Source organism: Desmodus rotundus, chromosome 4 (assembly GCF_022682495.2).
Source record: "Desmodus rotundus isolate HL8 chromosome 4, HLdesRot8A.1, whole genome shotgun sequence".
Classification (NCBI taxonomy): Eukaryota; Metazoa; Chordata; class Mammalia; order Chiroptera; family Phyllostomidae; genus Desmodus; species Desmodus rotundus.
Window position 1 is genome coordinate 129197139 of NC_071390.1, and position 14810 is coordinate 129211948.

The 14810-nt window shown below is 39.2% G+C and overlaps 1 protein-coding gene across 1 annotated transcript; it reads left to right on the plus strand.

The window, feature by feature from the left end:
- The first annotated feature begins 3484 nt into the window (after positions 1-3484).
- On the plus strand, positions 3485-14489 carry AREG (amphiregulin). Its single transcript, XM_053923175.2, has 6 exons — positions 3485-3740; positions 4856-5104; positions 7645-7834; positions 9270-9425; positions 11408-11516; positions 14266-14489. Exons 1-5 carry the CDS (start codon positions 3680-3682, stop codon positions 11499-11501), a joined length of 750 nt encoding a protein of 249 aa, XP_053779150.1. The 5' UTR covers positions 3485-3679; the 3' UTR covers positions 11502-11516; positions 14266-14489.
- The last annotated feature ends 321 nt before the right edge of the window (positions 14490-14810 follow it).

Consider the following 14810-nt stretch of genomic DNA (forward strand, 5'->3'; position numbering starts at 1 on the left):
AATCATCCACTAGCTTCAGCCCCATCTGTTAGTTCTTACTCTGCAAATGCCACTATGTCAAGGCTATAAAGGGTGAATAATTTTATGTTACTAGTATATCAAGGCACCCAACAATCAAGTTTATGAAGGCCTCTTTTTGAAGGAACTATAAATCATATATTCTTTAGCGTGGGGAAAATCCAAGGTGGAAAAGTAGAAATATAGACATCTAAATGGAGCTAAAGCATTTGCTAATAATATAGGAAATATTACTTATACATTAGAAAATATCTTAGTTTGTGGGGTTGTGTATTGATTAATAAAAGTGTCTATGGTGTAATTAATACTTATTAATCATACTCTGACACTATCCATAAAAACTCATGATCAATGGTATGAATGAACGCATCCTTATACTTTGGTTCTACAGCACACCTTTTAGCATAGTCAAAATGAGTTTCTTTCCACTATGTTTATTAAATATTATCTGGATCCGAGGCACCAAAATGAATGGTTAGGTAGGAGCATTTGCCTTCAGGGCGGCCCTTAACCTCATATTAGATGAGGGAACCATCAATTTACCAGGATAAAGAGGAATTGTTTTTCTACTTGACTTTATTGGAATTGTTCCTCTTTGTCTCAGCTTAATATGCAGAATGCAAAGAACCGCACACTTACATGGGATTGGTTTTCTTCTCACGCATATATCACAGAATGCTCTGAGTCATCAAGTGGTAATGCCACTGTGATTCAATTATGATGCTCCATGTAGATGCTCTAGGATGCACCATAAAATGATCAAAATGGTTAGCCTTAATGTGAAGTAGGCACGAATTTCATGGCTTGAAATTACTGAAGAGGATGATTTCACTTGCGCTGTGAGTAGTTCCATTTATGAGTTACTTAATTCTTTAATGTGATTAATATGTTATAACTATCATAATGTCATGGTTAGTAATAATAGTTACCATTTCTTGAGCGTTCACCAAATTCTACTATGCTACTTGTTTAGGTATCTTATCACATTTGATCTGTTTAGAGGCAGAAAGGTATCTTTATCCCTATTTTCAGATAAGGAATCCAAGTCTTTCAAGTATTAAGTAACTTAGCATGTGGTGGAATTTATATATGAAAATCCAAATGGTTTGAGTCTAAAGTTCTTACTAAACTAGGCAATGTGACCCTATGATGCTATGCTATATGCCACACCAAGGCAAATTATCGCCCTCTAAACTCCCAGTCAGAAAAAGACAAAGCAATTTGCAATCAAAAGAGCTCACTTTCACTTCAAAGTAAAATATTTCCATGACAGATATGCACAACTTGCTTTTACCTCCATAAGAAGAAAGCATAAGAAAGGGGAAGAACAGGATTAAAACAAAATGAAAATCTATGATAGCAGAAAGCGCAAAACGTTCTGACCTCTAAACAAAATCTCCACCATCTTTTGAAATCTGTGGACCAGCTCTGAATCTCTCTGAATCACAATAGCCTTATCAGCCAAACAAGATGACAATGCAGGCCCCTGCTTTACCCTTGAATGGGCAGCGCCATCTTTCTAGTCTTACTGGCCGTTGTTGGTCACACCTTCTCATCAGGTGTTCTCTCCATTTAAATTTTCTGCTGGGAAGACCACTGAGTGGCCTCTCCATTTTTCTAGAGTTTTTCATTATATGTATAGGCAAAATTGAACTGCATCCTTGTTCTCCATTGCACTCCAAATCCTTCTCTGATGTAACGGGATGAGTTTTCTATCTGCCCCACACCACACTGGATTCCTGGACAGCAGGGAGCAGGTCATCATTTAATCTCCCTCTTTACTGACCCCCACCCCCCACATTTAAAAAAGTGGATTTCACAAAACATGCTTTCAACAAATGTTAAATAGGAGAGCAGGCATGAGTTATGACTGTTTATTTCATCCTACTAAATGTGTGGTATTATTTAGCCTCCTCACTATGATATTATGATATGCCATTAAAAAGTAGCTTTTAAAAGGTTTCTCAGAATTAGGACTCATGAACTGTGACCCACATTGCTATAAAGGCAGCTTTACCGGAAACATCAGGGAAGACATGTGATCTGCAGGACAAGGAAACATGGAGAACAGTGCTTTTTCACTCTCCCTCAAGTCAAGAAAATCCAGTCCTGGGGTTGTTTCTACATCACGGTTAGTCAAATTAAGCAGCTCTCTCCTTTTCATTTTATCTACTTCTCATGATTTAATGCCCTACTATGTTCTAAATTGGCCTTTAAAACTCTTTTATCCTGGGGTTTGAAAGGCACAGTCTTGTCCTGGCCCACGCTGTTCAGTGGCTGGAGGGTCATCCCATAATCAAATGGTTGAGGGTTCGATTCCTAGTCGGGGCGCATACCTAGGTTGCCCATTCATCCTTTCTTGGGCACTGCAGTGTGACCCCCATCCTGGTCTGGGTGCATCATTCAATCGATGTCTCTTTCTCCCTTCTCTCTCTCTCTCTCTAAAAAAGCAAACAATTAAAAATGTCATCGGGTGAGAATAAAACAAAAAATGAAAGGCACGGTCTTGGGCACCACCCTTCATCCAAATGCCAGTAGGCTACCAGGAAAGATTATTCCTTTATGCTAAGTATTGTTCTTTCCAGAAACTCTCTTTTCAAAGATTGATTTAGTCTAAATTCTTTTATCAAAGTAGAAAGAGGTTTTAGAGACAGATGACCTTGTATTTAAATCTTTCTGGCTTTGGCCATGAGCAACTGTGTAAAGCCCTTGTTTTGTAAAGTTGCCATTTGTCCTCTTTGTAAAATAGTGAAGATGCTACTTATCCAGCAAGGTTATTGAGGAGATCGTTTAATATTTTAAGTGTATAGTTTGGCGAAAATAAGCGGTTAATAAATGTTAATTTTGATGAGCGCCCTGGGCCACCTAAAGCAATGGGAAGGGAGGTGGTTTGAATCTGTCTGCTTCATAACAGTGAGTGGGCAAGGGCCCTGGCTGATACAAGCCCACCAATCACATGTAAAGCAGTTCCCCCCGAGAAGGTGCGCGCTCTCTGGTCACTTAATGAATTTCATTTATCCTTGTTAAACACGTTGGTCTATCATTAAATCACTCTTGGTCTTAAAGTACTTTTACACCTTACTACGGAACTGTTCCAATTAATCCCCATCTGTTGTACTATTAAAAGCAACCATATGGAGATTTTTCAGAGAATTTGAAAAATTAGGACTTTTTCTCAGATACTAGGTCCCCCCAAAATTCCACTCCCGCCCTCAAATATACATCTGGTGGGTTTTTTGTTTTTTTCAGATTGCAGCTAGGGATTTAACTTCCTCCCAAAGACTCCGGCTCTCTACGCTCCAGGTAGGCGGGGTATCCGACGGCCGTGTGTGGTTTTGGGGTAGTAACCTCTTCTAGGGCGGCGGCTGCCTCCACCCACGGCGGCCGTGACGTCACAGTGATGCCTCGGCCCCCACCCGCGCTATAAAACGGCAGGTGAGCGCCGCGCCTCGGGTTTGTTCGCGCACCTGGTGCCTGCGCCCGAGCCGGAACCCGGAGAACCCGAGAGCCGCGAGTTCCAGGCGCTGCAGGCCGGCAGGGCCGGCGAGCACGGCGCTCGCTCCCTCCAGTTGCCCCCGTCCGGCACCAAAGCCCCCCCGTCGGCCCGCAGCCCCGGCCCCGGTTGCCCCAGAGACCGCGACGCCGCCGCGCCGAGGGACCAATGAGAGCCCCGCTGCTGCCGCCGGCGCCGGTGGTGCTGTCCCTCCTGATCCTCGGCTCAGGTGAGAACCTCCCGGCTCCGACCCGGCCGGCCGGCGCTTCCCCACCGCCGGCCAAAGCGCTCGCCCGAAGTTTGGCGGCAGCTTCTCAAAAGAAAAGAAAAGAAAAGAAAAGAAAAGAAACTATCCCTTTGGGGTCCTCAGCTCGGTTCTGAGGGAGGTGCTCACGGTAGCTCTCTCCCCACGGCGCTAGGTGCTAGGGTGAGTGCCTGGGGGGAGGAGACAAGTGGGCAGGTGTCCCAGCCGTTCCAGGCCGGGAAGACGGGGCCACCTCGCACTTCAGCCCGTCCGGAGGAGACCTTAGAGATCGTGGGCTGCAAACCCCTCGCTTCACGGATAGAGAAACCCGGGTCCAGAGAGGGGAAGTGGTTTCCGCGGATCTCGGAGTCCTTCAGTCCTGCGCCCACGAGTGCTGCCTCCCGCCTCGGTGCTCTCCTCTGCCTGGTGGTCTCGTGGTGGCCTTCCTAAGGACCTCGCATCGGCCCCGGCCCAAGTCTAAACGCATCACTGTTTTACTGAGATCTAAAGGATAAAGCAGGGGCTTGACGCTGCGGACCCCAAACCTTACCTAGTTCCCAGTTTTATCTCAATTAAGAGCAATAATAAAAAAAAAGTGATAGTAAGAAACATTATCAGCTACCACTTACATCACTTTTTACACTTTATGTACATAGTCTTTGTAAAGTGGGAGCACGTGTTGAGGATATCTGGTATTTATATGTAGAACCTGCCGCCTATGGTTCCTGACATAGGGGACTGACTGGTGGCCTTCTAGCGACACAAATGCATGTGGTATGCGAAGAGATGGCGATATTTAGAAAGTGCCTGTTCAGTAATTATGTATATTAGATTAATTTTCCCATTTGACAGTATTTTTGATGAGGAAATTAATGTAGACTATCTAGGGAGAAGAAAACGATGACAGCAGCTCGGTAGTTGGAACAGCTGCGTCTGCACGTCGGCGAACGGCGAGGTAGCCTCTGTAAGCGAGTGGGTCACTGTAGCGCCCCCGCAGCCACTGCTTCGCTATCAGAAGACAAACGCTTCTCCTGCACACAGATGACTGGTGAGCAAGAAAGTCTGCTTTACCTTTTCTTTCCTTGTTCTTTCTCCCACAGCTCACTGTGTTGCTGGATCAGAGGGCAATGACCCCTACTCTGGGAAAGGGGAACCGTTTTCTGGGGACCACAGTGCTGATGGGTTTGAGGTGACCTCAAGAAGTGAGATGTCCTCAGGAAGCGAGATTTCCCCTGTGAGTGAGATGCCTTTGGATAGCGAACTGTCCTCGGGGATCAACTATGACTATGCAGAAGAGTATGATTTCGAGACACAAATATCTGGCTATATCATAGATGATTCAGTCAGAGGTGAGTAGAGGATAAGGCAGAAATATCGACCTCATGATATGTATTTGTGTGAGCAAAGTGAATTCAAAAGAAAAGCCACTCCTGGGTCTCCCAGTGGCTTTCTGGTAAGTACGCCTGTTGCACCCACTGCCAAGTAAGCTACAGACTGAGATGGAAGGAGCTGCGTGTGGGCACATCCTGTATGTCTGGACCTCTGTTTTATGTCTGCTAAGTCGAATTTCCACAACTCTATGAAGTAGGAAATATCATTTTACAGCTGTGCTCATTGAAGTTCAGTGCCCTGCCCAAGGTCCCACAGCCAGCAAGCAGACAAGCCAGAAGGAGAACCCCAGTAGGTCTGATTCCATATACTGTGCTCTTTCCCAGGGTGCGCATGACCGCCATTATGAGAGAAAGTAGTCACCAGCCAGTACTATCTCCTCTCTATCTCAGCTTCTGCATCCACTCCCACCACCGCTCTTCCCTAAATCACTGCGTTCTAATACAAGTGAGGGTGCGGAGAAAGGAATGGGAAAGGAGCGATCGGGCTTTAGCCTAAGTAGTAGGTGTTGAGAAACTGGTAATAATAACAACATCTTCTGGAAATATTCAAGAACAGATGTGCATGGATTTTATACTGCTAAAATCACAATTTAACTCCAAGTCCCATTTGTCAGCTCAGTAATAGTAAACAATAGAAAACCATGAGTAAACAAGACTCATGGTTTTCTTGGGTTTTGCTGTTACATGATTTTTTAAAAAGAACATTTGCTTACAATGAGAGCAGATGAGGTCATTGGTAAATTGGATCTAAATAACCCAGTATCGTTAGTTATGGAGGCAGGACATAAGGCCTCTTCTCTCCTGACCTTAGTTTCTTTGACCTCTCTCCCTCTCTCTGGCTCCCAGAACTGGTGAGGGAGGCCAGGGGATACCATAGGGCCCATGACTTGCTTCAGTGACAGGTGGGAAAAGCTTTTGCAAGCACCCACTTTACCCCCGTGCTTTGGAACTTGCATGTTTGTGTATGATGGGGAAGGGGTCCATTTATAATTTTTATTTTTGGAGGAATAATATTAGACCACTAAGATTCTAAACTGTTCTTTTAAAGATATTTCAAGTTTTTAACATTTCAAAAGGCCAAGTAAATTGTTAGTGGTGGAAGTGGCTAGTGGTTAAATGGCAGTGCATTTTGTAACAGAGTGAAAGTGTTGGTTGAACTCCTTGGGGTTAATGTCTATTGTAGCACTTCAGCATAGGGACTATTTATTTGTCTCTGTCTAAAATTTTTAATATGTTTGATAAAATGCAATAATTGCTATTTAAAATGTATCTATTGAGGATTTATTCTAACTTGTGATACTATTTTTATCGTCAGAAGAGAGTTTCAGTATAAAAATTACATAGCTACCTACTAAAGATTGCTCCTAATTTGACTATTGTTAATGTTGATATAATAACCTACTAATATATTTATAATATTTATTTATTGTTTTCTCAATCTTTGTTACCCTGTCCTTTGCTTCTCATGTTTTCTATTTAATGGGTACCGCAGGACCACTATGATGAATGGGATTATGACATTTGCCTCTTTTCATTGAGCTCTGTTTGCTAAATACTTGCTCAGATAAACCTGTTCAGGGATTAGTGTATCAAAATGCGCAGTTCTGACATGGAAGCTCCTCCTTCCTATTTTTAGCATGTGGCTGAACTACACTATGCATAACTATAACATTGAACAAACATTTTTGTGGATATGAAAAGTCGATGCATCTCTGAAGCATTAAATACAAATATATCTGAACTCCTAATTTTTCAAATATATTGACCACAGAAATGAACCCCTGGAAGGTATCGATTAATTATAATTCACTGTTATCTGAGAGTTGAAGAAAATTGATGAACCCTAATATGTAAGTTTCAGCTTTTCCACCCTTGGGTAATGCACACTGATTTCCAATTATGATAGTGAGCACTGGACGGATATGAGTAACTAAAATCCACTGATATACCCATGTGCCACTTTAATCAAAGGCATCGACCTTTTCCAAGAGAAAACATAGTGCAGTAAGGAAACAACAGGCTTCAATGTCCCAGCACTGATTGCTTCAGTGGCAAGTCCCAGGGCAAATCACCTGTCTGCACTTGACTGCAGTGTCCTCATCTGCACCCTCTGGGTAGCAGTACAGTCCGCTGTGACTCAGCCTTCATTTAGTTAATACTCATCACCAAGAATTTGGTATGCACTAGAAATCTGAGAAAGGTTTTAAGTATTTCATGGATCTTCTTAGGTAACTCATATTAACAATAATAATTATACTGGTACAAATAAATTCAAAATGTGTTTCTGAGCTAATAAGATAACAAAGAGGTTCAGACTTATAAGGGTCACACAATACAGATATTTTTTGTCTGATTATTGTGTCTGAATTGTGTTAAATAATGAGATGAATATAGTTGTCTTCCCATGAGCTCTCAACTGCTAGGATTTCTTTCTCTCATGTCTCCAAAATGATGTTGAAGATAAAAAGAGATTTTTGTCAATAAATCCTTTTTTTTAGTTGAACAGGTAATTAAGCCCAAGGAAAACAAAACAGAAAGTGAAAACACTACAGATAAACCCAAAAGAAAGAAAAAAGGAGGAAAAAAAAGAAGAAACAGAAAGAAAAATCCATGTCGTGCACAGTTTAAAAACTTCTGCATTCATGGAGAATGCGTATATAGAGAGGACATGAAAACAGTAATGTGCAAGTAAGTTTTTCTAACTTATGTAGAATTCTGTGTTTCTAACACCAACTTTTCAAACTCCTAGCGCAGAAAACCATTTGTTTTTTTCATGTATAAACCAAGGGTTTGCAAATGTTTTCTTCAAGGACCAACCAGATAGTAAATATTTTAGACTTCCTGGGTCAAGATTAGGTATGTACTTATATAACATAATTAAAATGTAAACACTTAAAAATAAAAAAGCCATTTTTTGGCTTGCACACTGTAAAAAACCTGACACATGTCCATATTTGACCTGTGGGCTGTAGTTGGCTGCCCACTGCTATAAACCATCATTTTACAACATACGTTTCACAAAACTTTTTGTAAAAAAATTTATTGTTATTCAATTGCAGTTGTCTGCATTTTCTCCCCATCCCTCCACCCCCTACCCCCCCGCCAAACCCACCTCCCTCCCCTGCCTCCACCCTCCTCCTTGATTTTGTCCATGTGTCCTTGATAGTAGTTCCTGTAAAAAGGTCATAAAAATACTTTTCACATAATATTGTTCTGTCATCCTTCCCTCCAAAAGCTGCTAGCATATGAAATGATAGTGGATGTGTTAGCTGCCTAACAAGTCACTAAACTCCTCAGTTGGTCATAAAGGAAGCATAGAGAATGAAAAGGTCTGTCTTCCTAGAGTTACACCCAAAACTAATCTCAACTTCATCTTATACGAATAGATCTTTAGCTTGAATGCATTCTATCATGATTTTGAGGTACAAATATGAGAGAGACCCCCAAAAACCCAGAATTATTTTCTAGAAGGTAGGCCCCTTGTCATACAGCCCCTAGCTTCTGTTGCTAGGTGAGTGTTCTAGGAACCCATCCATATCAGTGTACCAAGTGGTGTTATTGTGAGAGGCTGCATTCAGCTTCAATATTTTTTGAAGATTCTTTCAGTGTTTTTGCCCATTTCATGATGGGTGATTTACAAGTGCACCTGCCCATACTGCATTGAATGTTCAGCAGTTTTTGATCAAAAACAGCGTGACCCCTGTGCCCCATCCTCCCTATTCACTCATCTCACCCTGAGCTACTTTTTCTGGTTTCCCTGGATGAAAAAAGTCTTCGAAGGGAAATGTTTTACCCATGTGGAAAAGGTGAAACAAAAAACAGCAGAAGCACTAAAAAGCATCAAAATCAATGAATTTAAAAACTGTTTTGAGCAGTGGAAAAAATATCTCGATAGGGTTATTGCATCAAATGGAGAGTACTTTGAGGGCGACTGAAGTTTAAACATGTAAGAATAAACACACAATTTTTTACAAATAAACTCCTTTTCTTGGGGGGGGTCCCCTCATATAAGGCATGACTTAATTTTTTAATATTAGAATTAAATGACTATGGCTTGGAAAGTAAGCCTAAAATATATAGAAAGTTTTTCATTGTTATAATTTGGAATGTGGGTTGTTTCCAGATGTCATCCAGATTACTTTGGAGAGCGGTGTGGGGAAAAGTCCATGAAGACTCACAGCGCGGTTGATGGTGATCTATCCAAAATCACATTAGCAGCTGTAGCTACCTGTATCTCAGTCATGTGCTTATCAGTTATTGCCGTTGCTGTTACAATCCAGTAAGTATGCCATGACTTAACGATTTCTCATAAAAACAGTGCCAGGTTAATTTCAGCATTTTTTATCACACTGAACTATCATATTTTAAATAAATTATTCTTTTAACAGCACATGATCTTTGGTCATATCTTTACACTTCATTGACAATGATTACAGAACATGGTCCAAATTTAGATTACATATCGAAACTTAATATGTAAAGCCCTTTTTCATAAAATCTAGAATTTTTTTAACTTAAAAATGGATGTTTTCATGTCGTATTTCTACACATGGCTACTTTCATATCTCAGTGTTGATATCTACTATGAATATCTTAAGCTTAAATGAGCCTCCCAGAATCTATTTAAGGTCTAGTTCATAGTAGATTGTCAAAGATACTGCTTTGGTACTAAAAATGACAAAGAGTTTCAAAATAGAAGCCAAGAAAAGAGGTGTCTTCTGCTTTTATTAGAATGCAGAATTCTGAATTAGGAATCTCATGGCATGGTACTAATTTACTTAAAGCTTATGCCTATTTTGTTATTGTCAAATGCCATATGGAAACTCAATTACTAAAAAGAAACAACAACGTTTCCTCCATAAGGTATTATGCTATGGAGTAGGAAGCAGGGACAATTCTATTCCTGTTCCACTTCTACAGTATCTTCCCTGTGCTCACAGTAACAGATCACATAGTTCACTTCATGCCCAACGAATGCTAGAACTAGACCGCTTCAGCTTGTAGACACTGGTGGGTATGTCAGGATGGCATTGTCTGTCAAAAAGAAGTCAGTGAATTAAGGAAGCTGGGGGAGGGTGTGAATGGCTCTATAATGACTCATGTGCTTCTAGAGCTTGGGAAAAGCAATAAACTCATTATTCTAATTTTAGGTCTTGGTAGCATAAACTACTTTAACAACTGGACTGTGTACTTGATCAACCCGCTCTTGCCATTCAGGAAACAAGGGGATATCTTCTGCCATTGTTTACTATTATTCTAAATGCAGATCAGATAATGATAAAATGGGACCTAAAATTCTTTTATGATGCACATAAAGTTTGATCTGTGGTTTAAATTTGTTTTGCACCCTGGAAATGATTTTGATCTGTTGGTGCCTCACGCTAGATGTGCAGATGTGTTTAGAAAAGTTATATTCAGACAAACTATTACTATTTATATAGAAGGATAGAAGAAAAAAGTTGCCATTTAAAGAAGATGTTTTGAAGTAGTTATTTAAGCCTGTAATTATTCAAGTTGAAATATTTAATAATCCTTTAGCAAAACAGGGAAGAACTTTATCATGCTGGCACTCTTAAAACTAAACAGGGACTTTTCTCCCATATTCTCCTTATATTTGAAATACATAACACACACTAGCCTAAGCCACAATTGCTGGGGATTTTTTGTATAATTGAAGTGCATTTTTCTCAAACATCACAACAAAAGATCTTAAGATTTCAATAATAACATTTAGTCATTGAATTAAAGATCTACTAAAAATAGAATTGTTTCTTCAACACCAACACATTTTTAAACCATTGAGTTTTTTAATAGAAAGTACCAATAAATAAAACCCAACTTGTTGTGTAAGCCTGTCTAAGTAAATGATAGTCATTTAAATTAGTTTGCTCAAACAGGAAGCCTTTCTGTGGTAAAACTACACTATCTTCTTGCTCCGTCTGTGCGTGGCAGTGGTGCTAAAGCTTGAAAATAACTCATATTGACGTGTTCCATGCTTTCTGAAGATTTGTATCTCAAGGCACATTTATTTAAATATCAGTACTCTGGAAATATGTTTACATAAAGTCATCATAAACATCCCATTAAAAATAACATTGGTAGTATTTTATAGTTTGGTTTAGGTTTTGGTTTGGTATAGAGTATATTGTGTAATGGTTTATAAGGAATCACAAAAAGGAAATTCTCTGTACTCATGAACACCCCAGTTAATGTATGGATAAATAAAACTTTGATGACAGTAGAGTATTTTGTTTTCTGAAGCCTTCGAAAACGAAACCTCAGGAAATATGAAGGAGAAGCTGAAGAACAAAAGAAACTTCAACAAGAAAATGGAAATGCACATGCCATAGCATAAATGAAGATATTACAGGTTTGTGTTTTAAAAAATATGTTTAGATCATATCCTACACTTTTGGAAAATATAGCATTTATTAAGAAAAATAAGGAAAGTAAACATTCTTAATTTGGCTTATAGTGTGAACATTGGCTACATTAAAGTATCATTATTTGAGCATGAGATAAAGTTCAGTATTGAAAAAGGGCTCTGTTTTTGGTATTGTATGGGATATAAAGATTTGGGGGACACAGATCCTCTTCTCAAAGAATTTAGTGTTTAGGAGATAGACAGTAGGGTAAGGAACCGGAATACTAGGTGAAGAAAATATGTGTCATAAGGAAGGAACCAATGGTTATCACAAGGACAGTATTTCGTATTTTGTTATGGCTGAGTAGTATTCCATTGTATCTATTACCACATCTTCTTTGCATCTTGAAAATATCATGCTAAGCAAACTAAGACAGAAAAAGTCAGGAACTATATGATTTCACTCATATATGGGATATAAAACTAAAAACAATAAATGACAAACAAGAAAAAAATAAATAAAACCTTACAGATGCAGATGACAGTATGGTGGTTACCAGAGGGAAGGGAGGTACAGGGGTAGTAAAGGATAAAGGGAGTCAATTATATGGTGACAGAAGACTTGACTTTGGGTGGTGGGCACACAATGCAATATGTGGATGTTATATAATAGAAATGTACACTTGAAGCCTATAGAATTTTACTAACCAATGTCACCTCAATTAATAAGAAGCTATGATATATTTACACAATGGAATATCACTTGGCCATAAGAAAGAACAAAATTTTACCCTTTGCAACAGCATGGATGGACCTGGAGAACATTATACTAAGTGAAATAAGCCAGTGAGAGAAAGACAAATACCATATGATTTTACTCATGTGTTATTTAAGGAACAAACTGAACTAACAAGCAAAATAGAGACAGATTCATAGATAGAGAGAAGACTGGCAGCTTTGGAGGGGTTGGGGGTGGAGGGATCAAGCAAAAAGAAAAAGAATTAATGGATATGTACAACAATGTGGGGACTGGGGGGAGGGGTAGGTGGTGGTAGAAGAGAGTATAAGGGGGATAAATGGCAATAGAAAAAAATAAATAAAAATAGACTATTAAAATTTTAAGAAAAAAAAAGAAAGAAAAGGAATCAATGGTGTATAAGGAATTTCCAAGGAAGGGATCCAATAGGTAAAAGGAATCCAGTAGGAAGCATTTAGAGAGCAGGAAAAGATGGAAATATAGGGTGGCATTGGAAGTGAGCCTTAAAAGACTAATGAGATTGGGACAGGTAATTATGAAATGAGAGAAAGATTAATACTATGAGAGGCACTAGATTATTTTAGAAACCTGTGACAAATAGCCAGCTTGAATGGGCGATAGGGGAGATTAGGTTGAAAGGATAGGTTCAGTTCACGCGAAGAGGACCTAAAGTCAGTATTTGCATTACAAATATGAAGTGGAGATAGCAGGCTGAATATCCTTTTAAAGAAAGAGAGTAGGAAGGGAGAAGGTGGTACAGATTTGTAAGAGCTTGGTTAGAGTATATATTGTAGTTTATATTTTAAATTTTTTGTAAAGAGGGAGAGTTGAACATGTTGGTAAGGAGAAGGTAAGAAGGCATGAACAGGGATATTTGATAACAAAGTGAACAGCTAATGAAGCAAACTTCTAGAGGAAGAGGGGCTCAAGGGCACACAAATTCAGTCAGAGGAGGGACCTCTTATTTCCTCATTCAGGAAAAGGTGTCACATCCTTGAGCATTGAGCATTGATTTTCTTCCTTCAGTGGGTTTAAGAATTCCTTGAGATGCTTATTAAATAGGCATCTTCCTAAGCCAAATCCTAAATTGACTAAATCAGTATTTCCATTTTTAATTAACATTCTAGATGCTTGGGGAACCTCTTTAGCATTGGCTAAGTGCAGGTATTATGTTGTGAGCCTATTACAGAACTAGCTCAATAATTCATGAAATGGGGAATTATCCATGCCAATGCTATACGTGGTACTTATTGCATGAAAAGGTATTAATGTATGGGCTTAATGTGCTCAAGCTAAGGCCACCAAATGAATAAGTGTAGAGGTTTGGTTACTTAGTGCAATTGAGATTTTTTTACTTTAATTTTTTTACTTTTATTAAATTTATTGGGGTGACATTGGTTCATTGAATTATATAGATTTCAGGTATACAATTCTATAATAATATGAATATTATATTGTGTATTCCTCACCACAAGTCATATCTCCTTCCATCACCATTTATCCCCCACTTTACCCTCTTCTACCTCCTCCCAAGTAGGTTGCAGATGATTTTAGGGAAAGGAATATGCTGTGCTGGCACATAGTGGCTGCCTATTAACTGGTAGCTACTATTATTATGCCCTCGGTACTAATTATCTTAAATTAACTGTATAACATAAATGCACTGAGCCACTTAATCTTTGTTTTTAATTATGTCCACTGCATAGATTTGGTTAGGGAAACCATTTATCATGCCTGTTGTTGCTTTTTTTCCCCTTTTTTTTATGAGACAGGTTTAAATGTAGGCAGTCTCCTACCTAAGTAAGGCAGGATTGCTACCAAAGGAGGTGCGAAACAGGGATTCACGTCAAAGGGATAGTTTGCCCCTGAAAGCCTTGTAGGATTTTTCATAAGACATCTTAGAAAAAGAAATTGGACAGGAACTCTGATCCTTTGACATTTTCTTAAAGCTATGTTGGAGTCGAGCTTGTTTTTAACACTTGATTTTGTTTTGAACAGGAATCAGATGAACGTCAATTCACAACCATGCGTGATGAGTTGGCTCCGCCTTTCAGTGGATCAGAAGGAAACAGAACTTGCTTGTTCTGACGGTTTTAAACTTTCAATTGTCACTTTTTATGCTAAGTCTTATTTCTGTATATAAAGATGCATGGAGAGAAAAAAGTATTTTTTCAAGTTGTAAATAATTTATTTATTATTTAATGGAAGTGTATTTATTTTACAGCTCATTAAACTTTTTTTAATCAAACAGACTGAGTGTTTGAATATTAGTTTTGAGAATGCAAGACTCTAGGTATTTATCTGTCAACACTTAGCTGATCACTTTATTTTATTTTATTTTTTAATATATTTTTGATTATGCTATCACAGTTGTCCCATTTTCCCCCTTCACTCCCCTCTGCCCTGTACACCCCCTCCCGCCCACAGTCCCCCCCTTTAGTTCATGTCCATGGGTCATACATTTAGGTTCTTTGGCTTCTACATTTCCTACACTATTCTTACCCTCCCCCTGTCTATTTTCTACCTACCCATAGCTCACCATT